Source organism: Leopardus geoffroyi, chromosome D1 (genome assembly GCF_018350155.1).
Source record: "Leopardus geoffroyi isolate Oge1 chromosome D1, O.geoffroyi_Oge1_pat1.0, whole genome shotgun sequence".
Classification (NCBI taxonomy): domain Eukaryota; kingdom Metazoa; phylum Chordata; class Mammalia; order Carnivora; family Felidae; genus Leopardus; species Leopardus geoffroyi.
In genome coordinates this window covers 45,655,237-45,680,400 of record NC_059329.1, presented here as the reverse complement: position 1 = coordinate 45,680,400, position 25,164 = coordinate 45,655,237, and the positions used below count along the sequence as shown (strand labels likewise).

The 25,164-nt window shown below is 35.0% G+C and overlaps 1 protein-coding gene across 2 annotated transcripts in view; it reads left to right on the top strand.

Annotated features, from left to right (window-relative positions):
• TMEM135 (transmembrane protein 135) overlaps positions 1-25,164 on the top strand; it is a 264,516-nt gene that overhangs the window by 91,471 nt on the left and 147,881 nt on the right. Inside the window, exon 5 of one of the 2 annotated variants that reach the window (XM_045483689.1) lies at positions 7,692-7,757. The exons of the other annotated variant lie outside the window; for it this stretch is intronic. Coding sequence (XP_045339645.1) covers positions 7,692-7,757 — 66 coding nt within the window. The remainder of the gene's footprint in view (positions 1-7,691; positions 7,758-25,164) is intronic. 2 annotated transcript variants of the gene reach the window in all.

Below are 25,164 nucleotides of genomic sequence, written 5' to 3'. Positions count from 1 at the left end.
ATTGCTATAGCTTTGCCTATTCCATACAAAGCTATTGCTTTGGCTAATCCATACAAATTTTAGGATTATTTGTTCTAGCTCTGCGAAGAATGCTGGTGTTATTTTGATAAGGATCACATTGAATACGTAGATTGCTTTGGGTAGTATTGACATTTTAACAGTATTTGTTCTTCCTATCCAGGAGCATGGAATCTTTTTCCATTTTTTTGTGTCTTCTTCAATTTCTTTCATAAGCTTTCTATAGTTTTCAGTGTATAGATTTTTCACCTCTTTGGTTAGATTTATTCCTAGGTATTTTATGGTTTTTGGTGCAACTGTAAATGGGATCGATTCATTGATTTTTCTTTCTGTCGCTTCATTGTTGGTGTATAGGAATGCAACCAATTTTAGTGCATTGATTTTATATCCTGCAACTTTGCTGAATTCGTGAATCAGTTCTAGCAGTTTTTTGGTGGAATCTTTTGGGTTTTCCGTATAGAGTATCATGTCATTTGTGAAGAGTGAAAACTTGACCTCCTCCTGGCCTATTTGGATGCCTTTTATTTCTTTGTGTTGTCTGATTGTAGAGGCTAAGACTTCCAATACTATGTTGAATAACAGTGGTGATAGTAGACATCCGTGTCTTGTTCCTGACCTTAGGTGGAAAGCTGTCAGTTTTTCCCCATTGAGGATGATATTAGTTTTGGGTTGTTTATATATGGCTTTTATGATTTCGAGGTATGCTCCTTCTATCCCTACTTTCTTGAGGGTTTGTATCAAGAAAGGATGCTGTATTTTGTCAAATGCTTTCTCTGCATCTATTGAGAGGATTGTATGGTTCTTGTTGTTTCTTTTAGTTTTCCTAATTTTTATTTTGTGTTTTTACCATTACAAGGAAGGAAAGTAGCTGGTGCTTGAAAACCTCAATGTTTAAATCTTTTTTCTTCTATGGCTAGGATAAACAGTTGGGGAATAAATTTTGCATATGGTTTATGAAGGCTTTTGCTAAATTAATCTTTTTGAAATAATGTAAGTTTTCTATTTTATAGTTATCCTTTCAAGAATTTTAGCATAAATAAATGACCATCTGGTGTAATGTGCTAATTGTGATTGATTGTTTTATATGTTATAATACATTTTTAATCATCTTATGTTATTTTTTTGTTTTTATTTTTTATTTTTTAAATTTTTATTGTTTGCTTTTGAGAGAGAGACAGAGCACAAGAAGGGGAGGGACAGAGAGACAGGGAGATGGAGAAAATCTAAAGCAGGCTCCAGGCTCTGAGCTGTCAGCACACAGCCCGATGCAGGACTTCAACTCACAAACTGTGAGATCATGACCTGAGTTGAAGTCAGACACTCAACCAACTGAGCCACCCAGGTGCCCCCAGATGTAGTTTTTAATTGCATTTTTAATTGCAATTGATGACTGATATTTAAGTTAGAGTGGAATTCTGAATTTTCTTTTTTTTTTCTTTTTTTTTTTTTTTTAACGTTTATTTATTTTTGAGACATAGAGAGACAGAGCATGAACGGGGGAGGGGCAGAGAGAGAGAGGCAGACACAGAATCTAAAGCAGGCTCCAGGCTCTGAGCCATCAGCCCAGAGCCCGACGCAGGGGTCAAACTCAGGGACCGGGAGATCGTGACCTGAGTTGAAGTCGGACGCTTAACCAACTGAGCCACGCAGGCGCCCCTGAATTTTCTTTGTCATATTATTGGTAGTAAAATGATCATTTATTGAGCACTTAGAATTTTCCTTCAGTTATGTATCATTATTTTGCTAATGATGTAGTTGAGCTCAAAGAAGTTAAGTTGCTTGTCCAAGATCACACATCTTACAAATGGCAAAGCTAGAACAGAACTCAACAATCTTTTTCTAAAGAAAAACCTGCTTCTAGGGGCGCCTGGGTGGCACAGTCGGTTAAGCGTCCGACTTCAGCCAGGTCACGATCTCACGGTCCGTGAGTTCGAGCCCCGCGTCGGGCTCTGGGCTGATGGCTCAGAGCCTGGAGCCTGTTTCCGATTCTGTGTCTCCCTCTCTCTCTGCCCCTCCCCCGTTCATGCTCTGTCTCTCTCTGTCCCAAAAATAAATAAACGTCGAAAAAAAAAAAAAAAAAAAAAAAGAAAAACCTGCTTCTAAACCTGCTTCCTTAATCTTTATGCTATATTGTTATATATTACACAAGGTGCTGGGAATATGTAAATAAAAAATTTAATTCATACCACCTAGGACCTCTCTGTTTAGGTGGTGAACCAGGACAATTAAGAGATAGTCATAGAACAGTAAGTGCCATGAGTCTTTGACATAGATTTTTGTGTTTTAGATTCATAGCTGACGTTAAAGCTCATTCATATTTGGTCTTCTATTAGTCCAATTCTTATTTTTACATTAAAAAGATCAAAATTAGTATTTTTAAAACTCTTTCATTGCAAAAGTACTGTTTTTTTTTTTTGTTTTTTTTTTTTTTCAACGTTTATTTATTTTTGGGACAGAGAGAGACAGAGCATGAACGGGGGAGGAGCAGAGAGAGAGGGAGACACAGAATCGGAAACAGGCTCCAGGCTCTGAGCCATCAGCCCAGAGCCTGACGCGGGGCTCGAACTCCCGGACCGCGAGATGGTGACCTGGCTGAAGTCGGACGCTTAACCGACTGCGCCACCCAGGCGCCCCTGGATTCACTATTTTCTATTTAGCTAGCTCTTTACTGAGCTTCTTGCAGATGTTAAAACCTGCATTGACCACCACGAGAAGATGGGTTGATAATAGCTGTTACCATTTTACAGAGGAGGTCAGAGCTTAGAGAGTTTAAGCTATCTGCCTAAGGTTGCCCAGATAGTAAATAGTGGGAATAAGGTAACTAGAATTCTAGTTGCTTGACTAATGGGAGACAAATGCCTGCTAACTACAATTGTTGTCTTTATATTAATAAACCATATATTAAATTAATGCACTCAATTCTTTCTGTAATAAGATGCTTTAAAGCTTTTATATTGCTTTTCAAGGTAAAGTATATTAAATATGTATTTTTTTAAAAGTTTATTTTGAGAGAGAGAATGTACACATGTGAGCTGGGGAGGGGCAGAGAGAGAGGGAGAGAGAATCCCAAGTAGGTTCTGTGATGTCCATACAGAGCCTGAACTGTGAGATCATGACCTAAGCTGAATCAGGAGTTGGGAGCTTAATTGACTGAGCCACTCAGGCATCCCAGTATACATTTCTTCTTAATTTTGCTTATTTTCTGTTGGTTTATTGAATGAAAAATTATTAGACTTTAAGCGCATGAGTCTCTGTTGAATTTGGCTATCTTTCCTAGTAGGAGCTACTTACTATAGTACTGCTTGTGTTATAACATTTTTCATTGTTCCAAAATTCTATTTTAAATGTTTTATCTTTTAGTGTAACAAAAGTTGTTACTTTTTTTTTTCCTTTTTATTATTACCAAACAGTATATGTGCATGTTGAATGTTAGAAAGTAAAGAAAAGGAAAACATCCAGAGACTACTACTGTTATCAACTCATTATAAATCCTGGATCTTTTTAGATTTGCACACATACACATACAAACACAAGGATCCAGCCCAGAGCTTTGCATTTATTATGTAGATTTCATGTCTCCTAAGTCTCTTTTTATCTAACACTCTTTTAAAAAGCGGTCTCTCTTGGTACCCTATTTTTAAATAAGGACCTGTAGATTTTTTTTCCTTTGCCACTGACAGAAAATGTTTAATGAGTGTTTTTGTAGTCATCATTTTAATTATCAAAACTCAAGGAGAGGGGAATTTCAATGAAGAATTTGCTGGTGGTAAATTTATAAATGGTAAGAGTTAGCCCTGTATCTCATTGTTTTTTGACACTTGTTAGCCATTGTTTGGGTACAAGTAAATTAAAAGCAGTCTCTTTAGTAGAGGTCAAAAGAATGTTGTACACTCCAGCGCTTCCCTATAGAATCAAAGGAGCCTGAGCTGAATTGACAGAGTGCGGATAGAATGAGCCATCCTTGAAATGTTGGTGGGAAGAGCTGATGAAATAAATCAATTTAGTTGGAAACAAAAGATTGGATTTGGTATTCTTCTACCGGAGATAATGTAGAAAAAGAAGTAGATCTTCAAACTACCTCTGGTTTTTGAGACACAAGAAAGCAAATAGTTTGATCTGGTTTAGAGAAGTTTTTGCATATTTTATCACAAGTGCTTGCTGCCTCCACCTGTCACCTTTTGCTCCTCAAATATATACAGTAACTAACCTGACCTACATGAGTACCATTAATCACATCCCAGATTAAAGTTTAAAAAGAAACAAGAAGATGGAAGATGTAGTTTAATGTATATATCATGAAGAATAGAAAAAATACAAGTACATCACTGGTGTGAAATTTTTTTTCCTTCAGTAGCAATGTCTGTAAATAGATTTTTCAACATCTAGCTTTATATGCTTTAGTAAAATTCGTTTGTCAGCAAAGTTGTTCATTTAAAATCTGTTTTTTGTTTGGGTATGTGAATAACCCCTTTCCTTTTCTAATAATGGCCTATTTTAGTGAATTATGAATTTGGAATTATCTTCTTATTGTGATACATTCACAAAATTTAGCAGTGTTTTCTCTAAAAGATTTTTTATTTTCTAACTTAGCATGTAGATATCAACCCCCAACCTCTGGGTGTGTGTTTAGGACTTTAAAACTAAAGATTGCTCTTCTAATTTAAAAAATGTTAGAAAAAATTTACTTTTATTTATAAATCACATGCTCTATTTTACCAATAAATGTTGAATTAAAAGTTACTTTTAAATTCATATCTGGTCTAGGGTTGCTCACTTTGCCTTGATAATTCCTAAACTGTGAATCTTTTTAGCTTTCTAATTCTGTGACTGTGTAGATTTGTAACAACAAAGATGTATGATTTTCAGCCTTAGCTGGGCTTTTAGTGTTGCTTGGCAGTTCTGTCCCCTTCTGTTTTACTTTTACATTACATAGTCCCTTCCACCCCCCTCTCTTCTTCATTCAGTGTCTTTGTGATTCTCAGATTATCCTGTCCTCTAGTTGCCTGGGGGAAAGGGGAGGGCTAAGGGCAGAGGGAGGGATAGGGAAAGCATGCTCCTCTATTTGTACCTTCTCCCTTTTAACACAGCGTGCTCTTGATCCTGTCTTCCACAGGAATCCCCTTCCATTTCCCTTTGTGTTTCTAACTTCTTCCACCTTACTGACAACTTCTACTTAGCCATTAAAAACTTGTTTAAATCTCTTCTATCCTAAAAGTATGCTGTTTTCAGTTTTCTCTCAACTCTGTTCTTTCTACCAACAACTCATTCTCATTTCTTACCTTTATTGTCAAACTTTTTGAAAGAGTTTGCTTACACTGTTTGACTTTTATATCCTTTCATTCAGTCCTTGACTATATTCTTATGTGCACCACTCTATAGAAATTGTAAAGTATTTGACCTCTTTGCAAAATTGGACACTATTGATATACTTAAAATCAATCTTTAAAAGTTTTGAAAAAAAGTTTTGATCAGGATTTATATGTAGTTTAAGCAAATAGTGTGCTGCGAAGCTAATGGAAAAAGAGTGGTATTCTTCTTCACCTCTTCTCATGCCTGATTTTCACAACCCAGAGGCAACCACATGCAAACTTTTATTTATTTCTTCTGTTGTTTACTTCCTTAAATCTAAATGATCTTGTATCTACTTATATTACCCTGATCTCACTGATTTTGCAACATTTTACCTAATAATAACCTTTGCAAATATATATATTTTAATGATCATGTGCACTTTCCTTTCTTTTGTCCTCCAGGTTTTCATCCCTTCTACCCTTTGGATTTCTTTAGATATTCATTCAGTTTTTAAATTTAGAATTGTCTTTTTTATTTTTTGGTTCATTTTTGGGGTTCCTAATTCTTAAAATGTGTGTTTTGTAGAACATCCTTTGCGTTATATTTTCTATTATTGAAGGTTGGAAATGCCTTTCTCTTATGCCAGGTTAAAAATTAGAAACACATGTTGAGCAGATGAATTTGCATCCTCTTCGTTTTTTCAACCTTAGTCCCATGAAACCTTTTTCTCAGCCTCACTGGCTATCTTGTTTGTCTTTGCACATGCCAAGCATAATCTTACCTATTGGCCTTTGTATTTCTTGCCCCCTTGTACTGGAATACTTTCTCATGGACTGAATGAGAAATTCATGTCAAACCCCTACCCCTCAGTGTCATGGTATCAGGAGGTGGGGTAAATCAGATTAGATGAGGAGCACTCATGGTGGAATCAGGGCACTTATAAGAGTAGAGAAAGAACTTGCTTCTGTTTGTTTCCAGCCATCCAGGAACCAGGAAGCAAGTCCTTGCTAGACACTGAATCCTCCCTTATTTTTCTTCTAAGAGTTTTATAATTTTAATGCTCTTATATTTAGGTCTTCGATCCCTTTTGAGTTAATTTTTGTATGTGGCATAAGGCAAAGGTGCAAATTCATTCTTTTGCATGTGGATATTAAAAAGATTGTCCTTTCCCCTATTGAATGATTTTGGTAGGCCATGTATGCAGGGGTTTTATTTTTGAGCTCTCTGTTCTATTTCATTGACCTATCTGTTTGCCTATGACTGTACCACACTGTTTGATTACTGTAGCTTTGAAATAAGTTTTGAAATCAGGAAGTTTGAGTTCTCACTTTGTTCCTCTTTTTCTTTCTTTTTTTTTTTTTTTTTAAATTTTTTTTTTTCAATGTTTATTTATTTTTGGGACAGAGAGAGACAGAGCATGAACGGGGGAGGGGCAGAGAGAGAGGGAGACACAGAATCGGAAACAGGCTCCAGGCTCCGAGCCATCAGCCCAGAGCCCGACGCGGGGCTCGAACTCACGGACCGCGAGATCGTGACCTGGCTGAAGTTGGACGCTTAACCGACTGCGCCACCCAGGCGCCCCTGTTCCTCTTTTTCAAGATTGTTTGGGGGTATTTGGAGACCCTTGGGTTCTGTATCAATTATAGGATCGATTTTTTTTATATTTCTGTAAAACAGTCATTGGGATTTTGGTAGGATTCACACTGATTCTATAGATCATTTTTGGTGGTATTGACATCTTAACATTTGTCTTCCAGTTCATGAACACAGGATGTCTTTCCATTTACTTATGGTTCTTTCATCTCTTTTAGCAGTGTTTTGTAGTTTTCAGTGAACAAGTCTTTTGCTTCTTTGGAACTGTTAATTTCATTTTAGGATTATTCATTGTTAGTGTATAAAAAGCAATCACTCTTTTTTGGTATTATTTTATGTGTGGAATCACTGAATTATTTCATCTTCTGTCAGTATTTCAGTAGCAGTGAAGTGATTTCAACTGAACTTAAATGGAATGAAAAATAGAATAAATGATAATTTTGAATTGAATTCAAGTGCTAGCTTATTACTTAATCTTTTTAATCAAACTAAGGTTTAAACTTATCTAAGTGTACTGATTTGAAACCATATAGATATGGGTGAATACTATCAGATCAAAATAACCTTTGAAACAATTTCACTTGAGTTCTTGATAACATTAAAACATTCTGAAAATGATATTTCTGAAGTAGAATGTAGATCATGTATCTCTTATTGTGCTGTATTGATGCTCCTCTACAAGTTGCTGGAAATGTAATAGTAATGAATGTTTTCTTCAGTTTTGGGGTGGGAGTACAGAATATAAATGATATATTTTTGCTTTTTTTTTTTTTTTTTTAAATTCACAGGCCACAGAAACACTATTTAGAATGGGAGTAGCAAGAGGAACCATCACAACGTTAAGAAATGGAGAAGTAAGATGAGAATTTTGACATAAATATTATTTCTCATTCCTTAGTCTGCCATTTTTAAAATATAAAATGTGAATTCTGTGATAATTTATATAACAAATTGAGAAATACTTGGTGAGTGAATCTTACTTACAAATCTGTTCTAGTTCAGTCATATTGGAACCAGACCTTAGGTTGAAAACAAAATGCTAAGTCTTTTAATCTTTGGTTGCCGATTGCTTTTACTGTTAAAAGAAAATGATATTTTATGTAATAGTAAGTTTTACAAATATATATATTTTTAATGAAAATAATCCTGTGCTTTTTCCTTTCTTTTTATCCTATGTCCTACAGATCTGATACTTCTTTCTTAGGATAAAATAATTTGTAATGTTGACATTTATCACACAGAGAACGAGAGAGACAAGAGACAAAAGGTGTGGTGGGGGGACAGAAACGAATTTAGTCTGTTTTATAGTTGAGGCTCAATTAAGGAACAGATTCTAAGTTTTGACTTTTCTAAATGTTTCTACCAATTCTTAAAAAAAAAAAAAATGCTACCACTGGAAATAAATTTTCATTCCAGAATGATTATCAGCCTAATTACCACTCTGTCTGCCTTTTCTTAATTCACTTTCTCACTAAGACATGCTTAAGTTGATGTAGAATATGACATCACATTGCCATATTCCTTTTTCTTTTTTTTTTTTTAATTTTTTTAACGTTTATTTATTTTTGAGACAGAGAGAGAGCATGAACGGGGGAGGGTCAGAGAGAGGGAGACACAGAATCTGAAACAGGCTCCAGGCTCCGAGCTGTCAGCACAGAGCCCGATGCGGGGCTTGAACTCACGGACCGCGAGATCTTGACCTGAGCCGAAGTCGGCCGCCCAACCGACTGAGCCACCCAGGCGCCCCACCATATTCCTTTTTCTATTCTACTAGCAAATACTTAAGGATAAAATATAGTGTTCCTCATTCTAGAATTAAGTTCTTTTATTTAATTTAATATTTATAATTCAGTAACCTAAGTATTTAATAGTAGAAGTGACTGAATATCTGAGGAGTTAACTGAAATTGTGTTATTGTATGATTATAAATTTTGTCAGTCAATATATCTTCTTGTTAGGCAAAAATGTACAATCATTTGGAAATGATATACTCTTAAGTGTTGAATTGTATCTTGGCAAGGCACTTCGGTATTAACTTGTAGTATGTATTTTGTCAATGAAAAAGACTTAACTGATCCCTTTGTATTCTCAACTAACTATAGTATGTGGTACCATTTTGAGAAAAAAAAAACCCACTAATAAAGTCAGACATATTTATCTGCCTAGAATATATCAAAATAAATTTCATATTTTAGTAAATACTATGTATTTTCTCTTGGGCGGTGGCAATTAATTTTTAAATTTTATCTTCTGTTAAAGGAAGTTTGGGGAAATGCATGCGAGACAGTTTTAAAAGTAACCTTTTGAGCATATCCACACATATTGGATATGTACATATTTTACATAATGGAGAGGAAGTGGGTAAAGCAGCCCACTTTTGATCCATTTCTCCCCCAGTTACTAAGGAATTAGGGATTGCACAGGTTGCTAACTTTGTTAACAGGTATTAATGTTGGACAAAGTTTTTAAGCACTGACTTTCAGTGTCTAAAATGAAGTTAAAACTGTTAAGATGCACATTGTTTTCTTTTACATTTTAGGATCTCTGAAAATGGTATGTGTCTTCTAATCTGTGATATCTCATAGTTACCATATAGTATTTTTCATGTTTTAATATGTCTTAAATTTTGAGGTTTCTTATAAGTCTCTGATATGTTGGTGTTGATAACAAATGATAATATTTTGTAGTTTAAAAAAATACAGTGATGTAGTAAGTATTCAGTAAATGGTATTTAGAATAGGCTACAAATTAATTTTAATTTAATTATTTGACTTGGAAAATAGAGAATTAAGACAAAACCCAAAGATATTAAATATGTGTATATACAGTTAGCATAGATTTTTGGAGATGCTGGGCTAAGTGTTATGGAAATGGATAATATAGCATGATTCTGGCCTTTAGAAGTGCTTACTCTCTGGTTGAGAAAATAATTGCTTCAATACCTGGGGAAAAAAATCTGGTAGAGAGTTAAAAAATACTTAGTTTATGTTGAGTCTGGAAGTAACTAGAGTCCAGATTCCATTTGGAATGTGCTAAATTTTAGTTAGTATCAAGGCAATAATAGAGAATTTGTTTGGGAGTAGGAGAAAACCTAAAAGGCTAACAATTTAATGGGTTATTTAAAGAGAAGCTGAAATCACCATATTTATCATATTGGAAACTTTATGATATGCTAAGGGAGGAGAGGGGTCAGCAGCTTACTTATTCTAGGGCATTTACAAAATTGTTCTAGCCCATTGCTGTGAAAATTTCTGTTAAACAGTAGATTAAGAAGTAACCCCGTGACAATGCTATCAGGTAGCAAGAATAAAGACTGGTATATCCGAATTACAAAAAATAAGTAAGCTGTTATCTGGTTGCATGATGACATTGAACTTTTCTTGTCTGCCCTTCCCTGTGTTCTAAGTCTAAGCCTACACATTTTGTCTAGTTATTGGGAATTTCTACTTGGATGTTTTAAGAACTGTTGAGACCGGAAAACATGGTTTCTCTCTCAGAAAATAAGAAGGTAGGGACACCTGGGTGGCTCGGTCGGTTAAGTGTTCAACTTTGGCTCAGGTCATGATCTTGTGATCTGTGAGTTCAAGCCTCACATTGGGCTCTGTGCTGACAGCTCAGAGCCTGGAGCCTGCTTTAGATATTGATTCTCCCTCTCTATCTGCCCCTCCTCCGCTCATGCTCTGTCTGTCTGTCTGTCTCTCTCTCAAAAATAAATAAACATTAAAAAAAAATAAGGTAGTTTTTGAAGGAGTTTGAAACTGACTTTATAATGTGTTATAATGCATCATTGGAGGATTTAAGCAAAGGAGTGACACATTATATTTTTAATTCTTCATCCCCACTCTGCAAAGGGGAAATTATTCTCATTTTATAGATAAAATGAGGCTCAGAGAGTTTAGACATTAGTCTGTGATCAAACAGCTAGGAAATGGAAGAGAGACAATTTGAACCCCTGTCTGACTCTAATTCCCATTCATTCCCATCATGCAATATAATCTCCTTCAATGTAATTCACTTAGTTAGACTAGAGTTTTCTGTTTATTCAATTATCTTATATTTTGACAATTAAAAAAGAGCACAGTAGCTGAGACCTGTGAGATTATTGTAATCAGCCATGATTTTTTATGCATTCTGATTATCACTGTCCCCTTTTCATATGTATAAGGAAATATGTCGCTTAAAATGGATGGAAAAAGTACCCTTCACAGTTCTATTTTGTCACTAAATGTCTAACCATGTTGATATGTTCTTTGTACAGTCCTATATGTGGGCTAGATTTTTGTATCTTTATTAAATTACATAGGCAAGGAAGCAGACAGTTTTTCTGGGTAGAATTTTTTTTCTTTTCACATTTTTGTTTTAATTCGAGTAAGTTAACATATAGTGCAATTTTGGCTTCAGGAGTGGAAATCCAGAATTTCTCACTTAACTGCAACACCCAGTGCTCATGATAACAAGTGCCCTCCTTAATACCCATCACCCATCTAGCCCATTCCCCATGCACATCCCTCCATCAACCCTTTGTTCTCTGTTGTTAAGAACAGAGTTCTTAAATAAGAAATTCTTAAATTAAGAAAATAACAGAGTTATTTTCTTATGGTTTGTTCCCCCCACCCCTTTTATATCTACTTCCCATATGTTAATCTGTTTTGTTTCCTAAATTCCACATGAGTGCAATCTTACAATATTTGTCTTTCTCTGGCTGACATTTTGTTTAGCATAATACACTTTAGCTCCATCTACATTGTTGCAAATGGCAAGATTTTATTCCTTTTGATGGCTGAGTAATATTCCGTGGTGTATATGTATGTCTCTACATATGTATGTATATACACCACATCTTTATCATTCATCAGTGTATGGACACTTGGGTTCTTTCCATAGTTTGGCTATTGTTGATAATGCTGCTATAAACTTTGGGGTACATGTACCCCTTTGAATCCGTATTTTTGTATCCTTTGGGTAAATAGCTAGTAGTGCAATTGCTGGGTCGTAGGGTAGTTCTATTTTTAACTTTTTGAGGAACCTTCACACTGTTTTCCAGAGTGGCTGCACCAGTTTGCATTCCCACCAACAGTGCAAGAGTGTTCTTCCCTCTCCGCATCCTTGCCAACACCTGTTGTTTCTTGTGTTGTTAATTTTAGCCATTCTGATAGATGTGAGGTGGTATCTTCTTGTGGTTTTGATTTGTATTTCCCTGATGATGAGTGATGTTGAGCATCTTATCATGTGTCTGTTGGCCACCTGGATGTCTTCTTTGGAAAAATGTCTATTCAGGTCTTCTGCCCATTTCTTCACTGGATTATTTGTTTTTTGGGTGTTGAGTTTAGTAAATTCTTTATAGATTTTGGATTCTAACCCCTTATCAGATATGTCATTTGCAAATATCTTCTCCCATTTCTTAGGGTGCCTTTTAGTTTTGTTGATTGTTCCTTTGTTGTCTAGAAGCTTTTTGTCTTGATGAAGTCCCAGTAGTTCATTTTTGCTTTTGTTTCCCTTGCCTCTGGCGATGTGTCTAATAAGAAGTTGTTGTGGCTGGGTTTAAAGAGGTTGCTACCTCTGTTCTCCTCTAGGATTTTGATGGTTTCCTGTCTCACATTTAGGTCTTTCATCCATTTTGAATTTATTCTTGTGTATGGTATAAGAAAGTGGTCCAGTTTCATTTTTCTGCATGTTTCTGTCCAGTTTTCCCAACACTGTTTGTTGAAGAGACTGTCTTTTTCCCATTGAATATTCTTTCCTGCTGTGTTGAAGATTAGTTGACCATATAGTTGTGGGTTGGGTAGAATTGTTTTAAATTTGTTTCTTTATTGGTGGGGCTTATTTATGAAATTTACCATTATCGCAGTTATTGAATGTGCTGGGCTCAAAAATTACACTTTTGTGATTTCTTTAGGAAAGATGTGATTCTATGTTCAGTCTTCCAGGTGTTTATGTATAGAGTAAAACAACCCTTTTGTTGAAAGATAGAGTAATTCTTTTAAATTTATGTATTAAAAAAATCTACTGTTTTTTTTATATAATTTAAGATCTGAGTAAGTCAGAAAGTGGGTTTTTTCATTAGATTATTCTTAATTCAAAGTTTTGAGAGAGAACAAATTTTAGAAATTCTTTACTTTAGGAAGGTAGGATTGCAAGATCCAGGTCTTAATTTAATCCTTTACCTTCTATTTATCAGCTCATCCTATCCAGTTCTTACAAGGATATCACTGGGAGTGTAGAATAAAGAAGTTAAATGACTTTTTATAGCCAGTGAGTTTACTTATCTTTTTAGCTCTATTAATTTTTATTAAATTTTTTTTACATTTATTTATTTTTGAGAGAGAGAGAGAGAGAGAGAGAGAGAGATAGTGTGTGTGTGTGTGTGTGTGTGTGTGTGTGTGTGTGAGCTGGGGAGGGGCAGAGAGAAAGGGAGACACAGAATCCAAAGCAGCTCTAGGCTCCAACCCATGAACCGTGAGATCATGACCTGAGCCGAAGTCGGATGCTCAACCAACTGAGCCACCCAGGTGCCCTTGTAGCTCTGTTAATTTTTAAAAATTTTATGTATTTCTAAAATGTTAAATATGCATACTTATTTTCATTGTTTTGAAAAAGTTTAATTTTTCATACCTATGTCTTTAGCATTACATTTGGAATTTTGGAGAGATGAATGGAAGGAGGAATAATCCTTTACCATTTATTCAGCAAGTATTTATGGAGCACCTTCTATATTTCTGGCATTGTTTTAAGTGCTTGTGATTTATGAGTGAGCAAATCAAACCAGTATCCTTGCCTTTGGGTGACTTACATTCCAGCCCACTAAAAACTTATGGAAGAAAAAAATATAGAAAGGAGCTAGAAAGTAATTACAATTACATACCTTTAAAAGAAATTATGAAGAAGTGTAAGGTTTAAGAGTACAAGTAATTTAACTAATAGAGGAAGAAACAAGTAATTAGAGTAAGGTTAAGTTAGTTTAGAAAATTTCTTAGGAAGCATATCTTCAGCTGGGCCTTATAGGAATTTATGAACATTGCTGAAGGAGAGGAGGTCAGAAGGCATTGTTAATTAGGAGAAAGCGTACAAATGGGCATAGTTGAGAGTTAAGGAGAGACATCTTGATGTAGAATTAAAAAGGAGGGGAGTAGGGTGTGGTGTTGAAGGGAAGTAACATTTATTTAGTATCTGTTCTGGGCACTTAGTAATTATTCAGCTCATTTATATATCAAAACAACTTTCCATTTTAGATTCTTTTATCACAGTTCTTTCCAAAGGAGGTGTTTAAAATTCAAGAAAGTATAGCTGACCTTGGAACAACACAAGATTTGAACTGCACAGGTCCACTTATATATGGATTTTTTAAATTTTATAAATGCATTTTGTCTTTCTTATGATATTGTTAACATTTTCTTTTTTTCCTTGCTTACTTTATTAGAGGAATACAATATATAAAACTTATAAAATAGGAAATATGTGTTAATTGACTGGTTAAGTTATCTTAAGGGTTGCAATCAACTGTAGTCTATTAGTTGTTAAGTTTTTGGGGAGTCAAAAGTTATATGTAGATTTTTTACTGGGTAGGGTTTGGTGCCCCTAACCTCCACATTGTTCAAGGGTCAAGTGTAGTTTGTTGTTTTTTTTTTTTTTGAATTCATGTTTCCCTGATAATTTACCATACGAATGCTCACTTACATTGATTAAGCTTATGAATCAAGAATTAATACTTTATCTCCTTCCCAAATGGAATAGCCAGTTTTGTGTGCTGGAAAGAGCACTCGTCTGCATGCTAGTCGGTGTGGGTTCTCTTCCTGGCTGTACTATCTATGTGTTCTTGGGCAGTTTGCTTAACTTCTTACAACTTCAGATTCGTACTTTAGAAAATGAATTGATTAGTTGATCTTTAAGATCCTATACAGCTGTAACATTTTCTACTTCTAGGCAGCTTTGTATATCCCCCTTCCCCTTTTTTAAAAAAGTCATTCTTGGCCTTTACTGTACATGAGAATTGCCTTTGGAGCTCTATAAAATTTAGGTGCATGGACTCCATCCCCAAAGACTTTGTCTCTTGGGTCTAGCTTATGGCTCCAGTGTCTATATTTATATAGATTTACTCATCTAGTATAGAACTACTAATCTATCATACAGAATTACTAAAATCTACTGATTTTAATGCCTAGCCACTTTTGTAAACTATTTTAAAGAAGTATTCTTCTTTTCTTTTATTAAAAAAGATTTTTTTTAACGTTTATTCATTTTTGGGAGATAGAGACAGAGTGTGAGGGGGGAGGGGTAGAGAGAGGGAGACACAGAATCCTAAGCAGGCTTCAGGCTCTGAGCTGTCAGCACAGGGCCCAATGCGGGGCTCGAACCCATGAACTGTGAGATCATGACCTGAGCTGAAGTCGGACGCTTACCCGACTGAGCCACCCAGGCGCCCCAACAAATATTTTTCATTGTTCTTTCTTCTTTGAACTCAAGGAACACACAGTTTGAGTAAGGCAAAACAGATGAAGACATAGCAAGGGGTTTGAAATGTATTTAAAGATTTTTGTATATAAAGTAGAACACAGCAGCATGGATTGCTATTTTGGAAAGATGGATAGGGGATTTGACTCAGTATCTACTTTTGTTTTATATTGCTGTATTCTACATGCTTTATAAGAATGGAAATCTTTTTTGCCTTTCAGGAACAAAATGCCCTACATAAGTAATACAGAATATTTTGTTGTAGTGTAATTGCTGCAGGAAGAGTAGGAGCTCTTTGTTATGGATTTCTGTTTCTTCAGATTTAGCATCTGCCTAGCATATAATAAGGATCTTAGTATAGTTCTGATGAACAAGTAATAGAGTTATTTAGAAAGAATATCTGTGATAAATACCACTTTGATTTAATCAACTCTCAGTTTAAGATAAATGTAACCATAAATATAGATTTATATGTGTAGTAAATACTAGGGTTATATTATTTCAAAATCATGAAATTGTGATATTAGTGATAAATTTTTTGACATTTTTTCATGAGTGAAAGACTATTTGAAGAGACTGAAATTTACATATTTAATATTCAATCTTGTTCACAAAGTTAATCGAGTATTTGAGATATTAAGATATACTTCCAACATTGTTAAAACTGTTAAAAATTATATTCAATTTAGTTTACTTTTTAAGTGTTTTTTCTTCTTTGTGAATGAGAATTCTTTATATAAAGAAACCTAGAAGTAAGCTTTCATATATTTATATTTTTAAAATTGCATTTAGTTTTTCTTAGTTAAATATTTTATTTATCTGTTTATTTTTACTCTTCTGTTTTAATACCACCTCAGAATATATGTATGTCTCTAATAAGCAAAGTGTTAGTATTTCAAATACTGAGATCTTAGTGGCTTGGTGTCTAGTGAATGCCGGGGCCTAGTGGCTGGTAAACTCTGATCAAATGAGGAAATACTATTGAGAGCATCTTAAAGATCTGAGGCATGGCACTGGAGTCAGATCTAGTGTCCCTTCCCTTCCTTTCTTTCCCTAAATATTGAGTCCCAGGGACTATACTAGGTGCTAGGTTTTAATGGTAAATAAAACTAGTATGGGTTCTTCTCTCAGGAAGCTTTATATATAGTTTAGTAGCTGAATCCACAACCTGCCACTTATGACATTGCTACTCAGTGTCTTGTTCTGTAAATAGGAATAAATGCATCCACTTCATGCATTACTTTGTGAGAAGCAAATTAGATAACATGTATAAAGCAGTTAGCACAATGTCTGGCCCAAAGGAAGCGTATTAAAATTTAGTCTATACTGAATTATAACTTTTTTATTTAATTAAATATGATTAAGTATATTCTGTATTTGAGTATATGGAAATCTCTGGATTGTGGTTATTTGTAACAGTGTGTGAACTGAGAGTTGGTAATGAAAGACAGACTTTAAATATTTTGGTCAGCATATTTGTCAGTGCCCTCTGCTGTCTAATGCTGATAGCTCAGTTATATAAAGAATATATTTAGTTATGGACTTGACGTCTCCTACTCAACCAAATTCTATGGAGCATGATTTTGTTTACATACATAGAATAAAACATAGCAGGAGTTAGTGCAATGTCAGAAAAACTGAAATGTACAAATAAACATAAGAATTCTATTAGAAAAACAGGGTGAAATCACTGAATAGTAGAAACTTAGTTCTGATAATTCCAAGTCTTAGTGGGACAAAAGTCCCGCTGTGAATGGTGAGACACTGACCTTCCAGAAGTGCAGCCTAAGGCTCAGTGATCCTGTCAAGGAAAATTGGGTTATCTCTTCTGCAAGAAGGCCTCTGATTTATGTATTGTATTTTAACAGGAAGAAAATGTTAAGATGCTTTATACATGTCCATTGCCATTTAAAATATACTCTTTGTTAACTTGATTAGCTCCCTCCCATATCATGTAAGGGAAAAATTAAAAAAAAAAAAAAAAAAAAAGGAAATCTGACCATTCTAGAATGTTCCTGAATAACTCTTTCAAGTCTCTTGTGTTTTTTGTTTTCCCCCCCTGGGAGTGATTTCCAAATTGTATGCTTATTGACATACTATGCTTATTGCTTATGCTTATTGTTTATGCTATATCATATGCTTATTGACAAGCTATATAAATAATCTATTGGAATTTAACCTAGAAAAGTTATTATAATGCTTCTTCCTTTCAAGCAACAGATAGAATATAGCTAAAAAACATAAACAAAAACAAAACAAAACAAAAAACATGTGGGGAAAATGGATAGTATCCAGAGAAGGAGAGAAGGAATAAATATGGAAAATGGTCTAGAGAGAAAGGTTAGGGCCCAAAGAGGATTTATAACAAGTAAGCTAATGCAGGGAAATCCCAAAGCTTTTTTAATGAGATGGGAAGAAATGAGTTTTGATTGCAGAACAGAAAGTTGGAGATAACTGAAGCCACTGGTCATTACTTTAGGGTGATGAAACATTCAGAGGCTTCAGAGAGGTTGTGGGATTGCTATCTTGCTCATTTTAAAAAGGTTTATTTCTTAATAGCCATCAATCTGGGTGCTTTAGATATTGAACTGCCAGAGGCAGAAGACTGGTTTACATAGCATCTTGGTAATATATATGTGTATATATAGATACATATTTTTTTTCATTCTGGTTTTTTTTTTTTTTTTTTCAGTTTTATAATTCCATGAATCAAAACAGCATGCTATGTTTTGGCAGGTGCTCAGAAAATTTAGAATCCATGCCAGAATTACATTGATCTTCAGAACTTGTATTTTATTCTTGCTGGAAAATTTTGTCCTTGTCACTAAATCTGCCTCAAGTGGCTCATCATGTTATATGCTGTGACATTATTTCATACTCCTGTTGAACAGAGTTTATTTGGAAAATTCTGGTGCAGACAAAGAAGGCCAGGGGCTAAGCTGAGTTTTTAAAAATATCAGATCACAATATTTAAGCTTGGTGGCCTTGTCTATACCAATTCTGTATGTGCCTTTCTATACCGAGGTAATTATCTATTGAAGTGCCCTTATTTTCTTCATAATAGAAACTCTGCTTTTGATTTAAATACAAAAATAAATGTGCCATAATTTTGTCCTTAACCAAAACAAACAATATCTGGACAATGTCTGGCTAAGTATGGAACACTTAGGTTTTATTTTTCAAAAATTGGAAGGGTTCTTAAGATAACATCAGTTTGTTTTGATCCTAATAGGAAGAGCTTTAGGCCAGGAAAGCAATTATTTCCACATGGGTAAAGCCAGCCCCAACTACTTCCCCTTCACCAACCCACTGAACTTAAACTTGCCTATCTTGGTTATATAGCTAAATGTGGTTGAATATATTAGAAAATGCAGGCTCTATTATAAAATAGTCTTTAGATATACAGAAAAATTTTTTTGTACAAAGCATACCAAAGGAATTTTGTATAAAATGTTGGGATGAGTCCACCAAGTAATTTAAACTTTTTGAATTGCCGAAGAAATTTAATTTATACACACATATATGTATAATATATTTCTTACTATTTTGTTTGCACATCTTTTTTCTTTCTTTGTTGATTCTTGGCTGTATTGTCAATAGGTGAATTTGCTGTGTAGTGACAAGTATTGTTTGTGATGACTAGTAGGGATGTGGCATATCAGAAAAGAAAAGGTTGTGGTCTTTCTGGTGATCAACTCTGATCCTAAATCTATCATTGTGAATCACCTCATTAGCATAAGAGACACTCCTATCATTCTGGAAATTCTAAGGATGTTTGAAGTTGTGTACCAGAAACTGGGAACAGAGACCAGATATATTCTTTATTATAGCATAGTCTATAGATTTGCTTTTTCTGAAAATTTCATATATATGGAATTATACAGTAGGCACTCTTTTGTGTCTGACTTCTTTCACGTAGTGTTTTTTTGAGGTTTATCCATATCAGGTTTTTCCTTTTTCATGACTGAATAGTATCCATAGTATGGATAATATTTGGCTTATCTATTAACTAGTTAATGAAGATTCGGATTACTTCCAGGTCTTGGCTTTTATAAATAATACTTCTTGCCGGGGTAGCTCAGTAGGTTGAACATCTGAGTAGGTTGAACGTTTCTGCTCAGGTCATGATCCCATGGTGAGCATGGAGCCTGCTTGAGATTCTTTTTCCCTCTGCCCCTCTCCCCTGCTTTTGCTGTCTCTCTCTAAAAATAAAACAAATTAAAAAAATTTACTTCTGTATTTGCCTAGAAGTCTTTGCTTGGTATATGTTTTTATGTCTCTTAGGTTGATACCTAAGATTGGAATTGCTAGGTCATCTGAGTAACTGTTTACGAAAAAGTGGCTTTGCCATTCTACATTCCCAGTGGCAGTGGACAAGGAGTCCAGTTTGTCAACATCTTTGCCAACATTTGGTATTACCAGTCTTTTTGATTATAGCCATTCTAGAAATATGTACTGGTATCTCATTATGGTTGTAATTTGCATTTCCCTAATGACTAATGATGTTGGGCATCTTTTTGTGTGCTTATTCATTTGTGTATCTTTGGTAAAATGTCTATTGGAATATTTTGCCCATTTCCTCATTGGGTTTGTTAATCATTGAATTGGAGCAGGTGACTTTTAAAAAATTCTGGATATAAATCTCATATTAAATACATGATGTAAAAAATTTTTTCCCCAGTCTGTGGTGTTTCTATTTTGTAAACAGTACTTTTTGAAAGTAAAAGTTTTAAATTTTGATGAAGGTTCAGTTTATTAATTGTTTTTTGTATTCTAGCTAAGAAATCTTTTCCTAATCCAGAGTTGCAAAGATTTTCTCCTATGTTTTCTTCTAGAAGTTTTATATTTTTTGGTTTTATATTTATTATTATTATTATTATTGTTATTTTATTTTTTCAAGTTTACTTATTTTGAGAGAGAGGGAGAGAGTGTGTATGCACGTGGGGAAGGGGCAGAGAGTGATTGGAGAGAGAAAGAATCCCAAGCAGGATCTGTGCTGTCAGCACAAAGCCTGATGTGGGGCTCAATCTTATAAACACTGAGATCATGACCTGTGCTGAAATCAAGAGCTGGACATTTAACTGACTGAGCTTCCCAGACACCCCGGGTTTTACATTTAGATCTGTGATCCATTTTGAGTTGACTTTTGCATATGGTGTGAGGCAGAGGTTCAGCTATTTATTTTGCATATAGATATCCAGTTATTCCAGAATCATTTGTTGAAAAAACTCTCCTTTGCTTATTAAATTGCACGGACACCTTTGTCAAAATCAATTGACCATAAATGGTAGGGTTTATTTCTGGAAATTTTGTGATTCTCTTTCTGCTAAGTTGAAGGAAGTAGAGTCTGTCTTTGTCTGTCTCTCCCACTGATTACAACTAAAAACCCTGAACGGTATACATAAAGCAACTATCTGCAACCTTAAATGATAGCAGAAGATTGGAGAAAAGGGTCAAAACTGGAAGTGTGACTGATACCAGTGAAGTTTCCTGTTTCTTCCCACTCACCATCCTTTTTCTCCTTGTTTGCACTCCGGGGAATCTCCTATTCTTGATCTGTACAATGAGTACAGACAGAAAAAGCTCTAAGGGACCCCCTCTTCCTCTGTTTATGGTCAGAGAACTAGAAATGAGGGCTCCTGTATGAAGAAGACTGTAGAAAATCACCATTTCTTATTATGTTTTGCATTTTCGTTTTATTCTCCTGGTAGGACTCCAAGAACTGTCCTCCAGCAACAGTGGTGGTAATGATAGTCGCAGCTGTGCAGCCATTTAAAACTCAGATCTTTCCCTTTACCAGAGAAACTAGAAAAAGGGGTTCTTATAGTCCAAAGAGTGTGGGGAGAATATCTGTTATTTTTTGCTTTCTTCCTTTCTTGCAACTTCATCTCTGAGGCAGATGTAGTTGTAGTCCATGTGCAATGGTATGAGGGGGGTGGCAAAACCCCAACATAGTCAGAAGATCAAGAAAAGGAGCTTAGGAGACAGAATGTGGGGAAAGTCATGGAGAGACAGGAGGTAGAGAAGAAGATGACTTAAATCTGTCTTTGACATCTGAGACTCACCTCTGAGCAGAGCATGTATGTACTAACAATAAAGACTGAAAACTGAACTATACCATAGACCATTGCCCTTAGGTGGTGCATGTGGAGATATATTGAATACACTGAAGAAACTTGGGAGATTGAAAATGATATTGAAACCACAGCCCAGAGAAGGTGGGTTGGTACTTGTGGTTGGGACCTAGTTTGGATGATTGCCTTCAAAACAACAACATCGGCAAAAACAGCAGCAACAGCAACAACCACAAACAATAATTATCTGGAGGACCAAGAATCTTTAACGTGATCAGGAATGTCATAATACAAGTCTCTAGGACTTGTATCCAAAAGTATTTGACATGCCAAGAACCAAGGAAATCATAACCAATTGTAGGGAAGACAGCAATCAACAGATGCCAGTGTTGAGATGACACTGATGTTGGAATTATGAAAAAGTTTTCAAAACAACTGTTACAACCCTGCAAACATTGTTGATATGAATAGCAAGATTGAAGTTCCCAGCAAAGAAAAAGAAACCACAGGAAGAACCAAATTGAAATTTTAGGACAGAAAATTAAAATAACTCAAATATTATTATTAAATATAAAAATAACTAAACATGCATTAGTTGAGTTCAACAATAGAGAAGACAAAGGAAAGAACAGTGAAGTTGAAGAAAGCTCAATAATAATTATGCAATCTACACGATAATCAGAAAAAGAGAACAATGAGCAGAGTTTAAGGACTAGTAAAGATCTAATATTTGTGTCAAAAGTGTCCCAGAGGAAATGCAAAGAGATTTGTGCAGAAAAAATATTTGAAGAAATAATGGCTGAAAACTTCCAAATTTCTATGAAAGACAAATTTATATGTTCATAAATCTCAATGAACACCTACTAATAGACTAAATATTATATGATTCCATTTATATAACATTCTGCAAAAGTCAATGGATCCATGATTGTCAGAGATTGGAGATGGAGGAGAGGTTGATTACAAAAGGACAAAACAAGGGAATTTTTTGGTGTTGGAACTATTTTGGTATTGTGGTGCTGGTGGTAGGTGCAAGATTTTGTGTATTTGTCAAAACCAATGTAGTTATACAGTATAAAGTAAAATTTACTGTATGTAAATTAAAAAAGAAAAAAGTTAAGGCAACCAAAACATGTGTATTGGAAGAGAATGCCATTAAGAACATTCTGGTTCTGGGGCGCCTGGGTAGCTCAGTTGGTTAAGCATCAGACTTCAGCTCAGGTCGTGATCTCAGGATCCGCAGGTTTGAGCCACACCTCTGGCTTTGTGCTGACAGCTTAGAGCCTGGAGCCTGCTTCAGATTGGAGCCTGCTTCAGATTCTGTCTCCCTCTCTCTCTGCCCCTCCCCTGTTTGCACTCTGTCTCCCTCACGCTCTCAAAAATAAATAAACATGAAAAAAGTTAAAACAAAAAAGAATACTCTGGTTCTTACAATTTCTCCTGGACTGTTGAAGATTAAGGAGCAGAATTAAGGAGGCTCGTTCTACAGATTATTTTTTTCCTTTGGTTTCTTCCAGGATTTTTTCCTTATCTTTGATTTTCTGTAGTTTCAAAATGATATGCCTAGGTATAGTGTTTTATTTTATTTTATTTTATTTTATTTTATTTTATTATTTTATTTATTTATTTATTTATTTATTTATTTATTTATTTATACATACTTTTCCTACTTAGTATTTTTTTGAGCTTGCTGTATCTGTTGTTTGGTGTGTTACATTAATTTAGGAAATTTTCAGTCAGTTTCGAATATTTCTTCTGTGCCTTTTTTTTCTACTCCTTTTGTTTATTCCCATTACATATATGTTACACCTTTTTAGTTGCCTGCAGTCCTTGGATATTTTGTTCTGCTCTTTTCAGTCTTTGTTCTCTTTGCTTTTCAGTTTTTGAGGTTTCTATTGTGTATCCTCAAGTTCAGAGATTCTTTCCTCAGCCATGTTCAGGCTACTAATAAGCCAATCAAAGGCATTCTTCATTTCTGTTACAGTGTTTCTTATCTCTAGCATTTGTTTTTGATTTTTTTCTCAGGATTCCTATCTCTCTGTATACATTGCCCATCTGTTTCTGCATGCTGTCTACTTTGTCCATTAGAGCCCTTAGCATATTAATCATCATTGTTTTAAATTCCTTGTCCGGTAATTCTGACATTTGTGCTCTGTCTGGTTCTGATGCCTGCTTTGTTGCTTCAGATTTGGTTTTTGCTTTCTAGTATGTTTTGTAATTTTTCTTGAAAGCTAGACATGATGTACTAGGTAAAAGGAACTGCTCAAATAAGACTTTTGTAATGTGATGATGAAGTGTGGGAGGATGTGAAGCATTCTGTAGTCATATGCTTTCTTCTCAGTCTTTTAGTGAGACGGAGGTTTTGGACTGTGAACTTCAGAGATGTTTCTCAGGTTTTTTTCAACTCCCTTAGGTGGGACAGGATGGCTAACGTGGGCTGGAGTTCTCTTCCCCTACATCGATCAGGCTCTGATAATACCCTAGCAACATAGGCTCTGAGGGTAGTCCTTGTTAAGAACAGAGTTTTATGGCTTATTTCAAAATGGTTCCTTTTCTCTTCCCTCTGCTTGGAAGCACTAGGGGATTTTTGTGTGATATTTACGGTGAGAACTCAGTCAAGCTTCTGCAGGTAAAACTCACCTAAGCGTGAGCCCCTCCCCGCCCATGACTGGGTTCTTCTGGAGTTTTTAACTCTCAGACTTGTTCACACTGAGCCTCCAGCAATTTAGTCAATTATAGGTTTTCCTACCCCAGCGCTGGTTCCTGTGGTTTCTACTCCTGAGTCTCTGCTGAGGTAAGCCGTGACTCCCTGTATTTGCCAGTCTGTTTCTCCAGTGTTGGGGGCAGTGGTTTGCCCTGTGTCCTCACCTCTTACAGATCCAAGAAGAGTTGTTGGTTTTTCAGTTTGTTCAACAGCTTCTTACTTGTTAAGATGGAATTGTGACTTCCAAGTTCCTTCCATGTGGAACTGTAAATTGGAAGTCCCTCAGATTCTTTAGGGAGAATTGAATCCTTGCACTCATGATTTCTATATGATGTTGAAATACTCAATTTCTTTTGAACGAAGGTTCCAAGTTTTTTTAAAGACAGGATTGGTAACATGGAATGTATTTGAAATGGGAGAAGTAAGACTTAGTATTTAATAAAGGCTCAGAAAGAAGTTAAAACTATTTACCAAAAATTAAAATTCAGAACAGAATTTTGAATATGTACTGATATTTAACAGTATTAAAATGAAATTTTTGTTTATTGTTTTTCCAGGCTTTCCAAGTTTATGTGCCAAAATGAAACTTACATATGTTTTGTATTTCTTGTTAATAGTAGTAGTATACAGAGTACATTTTGTGACCTACAGACTTTCTTTCTTTTTAAAAAATTCTGTATTAAAATTACTAGGAAGATAAACCAAAATGCTTTCTGTATGTGCTTAAGTAACAGTTCTTGTTCACTGCTCACACTTGTGATATTGGGTACAGGGTTGTTCGTGATGAAATTGAAAACAAGGTGGATTGAGTGGAGGTCTACAGACTCAAATAAGAATTCTCAGATAGTGACGTTTTAGCACCAGATCTTATTGCTTTCACAGCTATCTCACAGTGTTATCTTGTGTTTTAAAAATGTAGATTCTGCTGTCTTAAAAGCTGTTTTTAGTTTTGGCTTGTATAGGTTTTGTCAAAGCAATTTTGACAGTATTATTATTAATTATTTTACCCATTGTGTTGTACTTTCACCTAAATGT